The sequence below is a fragment of the Myotis lucifugus genome, unplaced genomic scaffold, assembly GCF_000147115.1.
Source record: "Myotis lucifugus unplaced genomic scaffold, Myoluc2.0 scaffold_3990, whole genome shotgun sequence".
NCBI lineage: Eukaryota > Metazoa > Chordata > Mammalia > Chiroptera > Vespertilionidae > Myotis > Myotis lucifugus.
This window is the reverse complement of record NW_005875038.1, coordinates 1-5,570: the sequence shown is the minus strand read 5'-3', so window position 1 is coordinate 5,570 and position 5,570 is coordinate 1. Positions and strand designations below refer to the sequence as shown.

General features: G+C 59.1%; 1 protein-coding gene across 1 annotated transcript in view; it reads right to left on the bottom strand.

The window, feature by feature from the left end:
* The window catches only part of LOC102440385 (serine/threonine-protein phosphatase 2A 55 kDa regulatory subunit B gamma isoform-like), a 6,550-nt gene extending 5,639 nt beyond the window's left edge, over positions 1-911 (bottom strand). The window contains exons 1-2 of the mRNA XM_023749223.1: positions 692-911; positions 241-410 (exon numbers count right to left, since the gene is read on the bottom strand). Of these exons, the coding sequence (XP_023604991.1) occupies positions 241-410; positions 692-911 (390 nt within the window). The remainder of the gene's footprint in view (positions 1-240; positions 411-691) is intronic.
* Positions 912-5,570: the final 4,659 nt, after the last annotated feature.

The window sequence follows — 5,570 nt, the reverse complement described above, 5'->3', positions numbered from 1 at the left end:
TGCAGGCCAGTCACAACCCTGCCTCGGGGCAGGGGCCGGCGGGCAGGGGCACAGAGCTCCCTGCCAGGCAGGGCTGGACAGGCCTCCTCCCTCGGCCGAGCTACGTCTGCTTATTTCCTGAGCCTCCGTGTCTTCACCTTTAAATGGGTGTGTGAAAGCCCCCCCCCATACGTGGAAAGCCCCTCGGTGGGAGTTCCCAGCACAGGGGAGGTGGCTGGGGGTCTCCACGCCACAGCCCACCTGGTAGGTCTCGATGGGCCTCGCCTCCATGTTCAGGTCCCAGACCTTGACCGTGAGATAGTCCCGGGTGAGCATGTACCGGCCGCTGTGGCTGAACTTCACGTCGGACACAGAGGAGATGATTTCTGAGAAGAAGGAGCGGTTGCTGGGGTCCTCGGGTTCCTCGAAGACTGCGGAGGCAAAAAGAGACGCCCGTCACCGGCCGCTCCTGCCACGGCCTCGGAGCCACACACGGCTGTTCCCACCCTGTGCGCTCGCTGTGCGGTCCTCAGTCGCCCATCAAACCTACCGTCGGGCGCCCGCCCAGGACGGAGCCCGCCAAGAGGGGAGAACCAGCAATGTTTACCGAGCACCGATTCTGAGCCAGTCCCTGCCGGGCCCTTTCTCTGGATTACTGCATCTCACCCCCCATAAAACAGTATTTTTATTCCCACTTTATAGCCAAGCAAACGGAGGCACAGGTGGCTGAACACCCAGCCGGAGGTCTCGGAGCTGGAAGGACGGGTGGAGGCGGATTCTGAGCGAGCGGCACGGCTTGCTGCACTCTGCCGCCACCTAGTGGTGATGCTGCCGCCAGCACAGTGAGCGGTCCGGACAACCTCCGGGCGCTGGACCACGTCCCCCCGCGGGTCACCTTCAGCCTCTCCGACCTCTGAATTCTGACTGGTCATCGCAGAGCCGTGCTTCGTGCCCCGGGAATAATAACTGCACCGACGCCTTTACTTCCGCAGGCGTAAACACCCGTCATTTTCTTTGAAATTTCTGATACGGAAATTTCTTTACCATCTGACAGCAGAGTCCGCGGCAGCCTCTCCCGTGTCAGTCCCATCGCACTCACAGCTGGGTGTCTCCCGGGCGTGGTACGAGGACCGGGGTCTCCCCTCTCCCTGATGGACCCGCCAAGGGCATTTCCCGGTCATTACTGCTGCCGAGAGTGTAAAGGCACCTCCCAGAGCCCTGTCACTGTCATGGGCTCGATCCCCCCGCCCAGTTATTTTACAGTTGGAGGCTCTGAACCCACAGAAATCGTACCGTACTTGTTTTTAACGACTCCGCGTAGTTAAGCTCTCTGGGCCCTACTGGCTGCCTGCTCTGTGGGTGTCTCGTGGGGTCACTACTGTCACACACAGGGGCCGGGTGGGAAGTGCAGGAAGCCACCCATTGTCTTCACTAGCAGAGGAGTGCAAACAAGGAGCCCGGAACGCTGGTGAACCTCGAACCCACGGCAAGGACCAGAGTTATGCACGGATTGTCTAGTCCAGACAATGGGGGCTCAAGCTATTTCCTGGCCAAATAGTCCCAGAGTAAATCCTTCTAATATTTACTGACCTTTAAGATAGTCTGTCTGTTACTGCAATTACCTGTCTAAGAGCTAGATGTGTATCCAATATTGAGTAAAAGGCTGGCGAGGCCTGGGCACCGGTAGAAGTTCTTTCTCTTGCATTGGGCTTGCCCACCCGGCCCCCAATATTTCCAAAGTATTATTTCTTGTCTCATCTCTTTCATTTTCGTGCGGCCCCTCCTCCAGATCCTGAACCCTGAACCACGCAGGACGTGGGGGATCATGCACAGGGCCAGATGGAAAGCACATCCCCCCAATAGCCACAGTGGAGTGACGGGGCCCAGGGCGCCCGCCCAGGCTCCAGGCACCTGCGCATCTATGGAAACACAGGCAAAGGCGAGGCCAGTGGCGGCCTCCTCTCCGGCCCCACAACGCGACGGCGTCCCTCCTTGCTTAAACCCCGCATGCTCCCAGCACCCACAGGGCCAAGGTGCAGGCTCCTCATGGGGCTGACGAGCTCCTTCCTAATCGGGCCCCCGACTTCCTGCTCCAGCCTCAGACACAGATCCAACCTCCTGCAGCCGCGTCCAACCCTTTCCGGCCGGGGCCCCAGAGCCCGCAGCAGGGGAGGCAGCGAGGCCGGGAGTGCGCCACCTGAACGGCCCTCTCTCAGGGCCGCCTTGATGAGGGCCTCCTGCCATGACGCCTGGCCCTCGCCCGGCCACGTGTCAGGCAGCGGAGCAGAGCAAAGCTCTGTGTGACCCCTTGACCTCTCCGAGCGCCAGTCTGCTCACCTGGCGAACAGCATGATGGGGCCTGCGGAGGCAACACCTCGGAGCCCCCCCCCACCCCCCGCGAGGGACTGGAGTGGCTGTTTAACAAAACCGTAACTATTTTTACAGTTACTTTTATTCGTGATTTCTCTCCCTGCAACTTCCTTTCCCATTTTTAGCCCCAGTCTTTCCTGCCAACTCCTATACATCCTTCTGAACCTCAACCCAAAAGCCCAGCTCTCTATGCATCTTGTCCAGATGCTCCAAAGAAATCAAATTTGCAGCCCCGTTGCCCACACAGCCCCAGGGTGTCCTCGTGTGTGGTCACCTCCTGGGGCTGTGAGCTCCCCGGGACAGGGGTCTGGCCTCTGTCATCGGTCATCTTGGCATCCACCAGTGGGGAGCGGGGCCAGGCCACTCCTGCCACACTCCCCTCTGGCTGCTTTCCCGTCTGAGAAACCCAAGGCTCTCTGGTCTGTGCATCCCTCTGGATACGGACACCCCCCCCACCCCCGCCCGCCGCCGTCCAGCCACACGCCACTCTGAGCTCCCCGCCCCGCTCCCGCCTCTCCCTGCTCTGCCCTGGCCACATGGGGCCTCAGGGTCCGGCTCCAGGGCCTTGGCGCTGGCCGTCCCCTGTTGGGAGACTTCGTCCTGGCTCTGCCCCCCAGACATCCGGAGCCTCGCCGGCAGAGGGTGGCTGGTCTGGAGCACCCACCCAGCCTGGCAGATGGACCTGGCTCGCCCACAATTCCCACGAGAGTTCTTAGTGCTCAAGGCTTCTGTGAAGATGGAGAAAGAGCACAGGTCCATGGGCAGGAGACTATCGGAGCCTCTATCCTCGTTCTGCCTGGCTGTGTGACCCTGGGGCAGTGTCTTAACCTCTCTGTGCCTCTATGTGGTAAAAAACAACCGCCCCTCCAGGTGTCTGCATCCCAGTCCTCGCAGCCTGCACACGCTGCCTCTCACGGCAAAAGCCTTTGCAGACGGGACTGAGGACCCGACGGCAGGGACTGTCCCGGTCTCTCCGACGGGCGGCTGTGACCACCAGGTTCTCCTGAGACGGAACAGGGAGGCCAAAGGCGGGAGAAGAGAGGGGGCGAGGGAAGCGGAGGTCGGAGTGCAGGCGCCTCTAGGAGATTCTCCCCTGAAGCTTCCGGAAGGAACACAGCCCAACCAGTACCTGGATGTCGGGCCTCTGAGCTCAAGTTGTAAAAGAATATATTTGGGTTTTTAAATATATTTTTAGTTGATGTCAGAGAGGAAGGGAGAGAGAAGGAGAGAGAGGCACATCCATGGTGAGAGAGAATCTGACCGGCCCCCACTGGGGATCGAGCCCGCAACCCGGGCCTGTGCCCTGGCCCGGATCACAGGTCAATGCTCAACCATGAGCCACGCCGGCGGGCATATCTGTGTTGTCTTAAGCCGAATGCGTGGCCCTTTGTCACAGCCGCCCCGGGAAACGAATGCCCGGTCCCCGGTCTGTAACATGAACAGCACCAGCCTCCATCGCAGGGCAGCCCTGAGGATGCGCGGTGAGCGCAGCACAGCCCCCATGTGCAGTAAACACCCACCAGCCTCGCTGCGGCCACTTCACCGGCACGGGGGGGGGGAGGGGCAGCGCACAGTAGGGGCCACCAGGGGTGGCGGCCGCCATCACCACCTGGTCCAAGAGCTCTCAGCCCGGGCACAGCCCTCCTTTCGGCAGACTCCGCGCTGGTAAAAGCAGAAATAACTGTCTGTTTTGAGGACTCATGTACAGTCGTTTCCATGGCGACGCTGTCATAATAATGACCAGCAGACAAAAGACCTCGATTTCTACTGCTTCGGAGAAAGACAGGAAGCGTTGGGCCGGGCAGCAGCCACTGGGCACCCCAGCTCTGCCCTGAGCCTCAGTCTCCTCATCTGAGCAATGGCAGCTCGGGTGCCCTTCACTCAGAAACCACCATCTCACCTACCGGGAATGTGACGCCTCGAGCTGCATCTCAGGTGTCACGCTCAGCCGTCCCCGAGTGTGAGCGGCAGCGGGGTAAGTGGACGGAAGGGGGACGTAAAGAGAGAGTTCTGACCTCCGAGTCGCTTTAAAAATCTAGCTCAGCCCGGCTCAGGGGATGAGCATCGATCTTTGAACAAGGAGGTCCCGGTTCAATTCCCCGTCAGGGACAGGCCTGAGTTGCGGGCTCCATTCCCAGTGGGGGGCGTGCAGGAGGCAGCCGGTCAATGATTCTCTCCCATCACTGATGTTTCTCTCTCTCTCTCCCTCTTCCTTCCTCTCTGAAATCAATAAAAATAGGCCCTGGTTGGTTTGGCTCAGCGGATAGAGCATCAGCCTGTGGACTGAACGGTCCCGCGTTCGATTCTGGTCAAGGGCACATGCCCGGGTTGCCGGCTCGACCCCCAGTAGGGGGCGTGCAGGAGGCAGCTGATCAATGGTTCTCATCATTGATGTTTCTATCTTTCTCTCCCTTCCTCTCTGAAATCAATAAAAATATTAATATATATCTACACTAATAAAAGAGAAACATGGTAATTAGCGTACGACCGCTACCCTTCCCATTGGCTAATCAGCATATCCTTATGCAAATTAACTGTCAGCCAAGATGGCGGCCGGCAGCCAGGCAGCTGGAAGAGAACATGAGGCTTGCTTGCTCCAGTGACTGCAGGCTCCAACGTTCCCCGCCTGACTTGCTGGCCTCTGAACTGCAACTCTAAGAAACTATGTACTATGTTGCAAATAAGAAGCTAAACAAAACCCCAGAAACCAGCTTTCAGCCTGCCGGGATCTCAGAGCTGGAGTTATACATTGTTTCGCTTATAGAACGCAAACAAACCAGATAGCTTCTTTCAGCAGCGGAAGCCTCAGAGCTAGAGCCAGAGCTAAAGCTGGCCCAGAATAAAAAAAGAAAAAAAGGAACGGTTGGGAGCTTCAGTCAACTGCCAACCTGAAAGCAGCCCTCAGCTCCTCACCCAGACTGGCCAGGCACCCCAGTGGGGACCCCCACCTTGAAGGGTGTGTGACCAGCTGCAAACAGCCATCATCACCTCATCCAGGCTGGCCGGACCCCCACCCTGATCCAGGACACCCTTCAGGGCAAACCAGCTGGCCCCCAGGCCTCTATCCTATATAGTAAAAGGGTAATATGCCTCCCAGCACCGGGATCAGCGGAGCCACGAGGCCTCCTGGCACCGGATCAGCGTGACAGGGGGCAGCGCCCAAACCCCCTGATCGCCCTCGCGGCTCTGTGTGCAACAGGGTGCGGCACCCCAACCCCCCC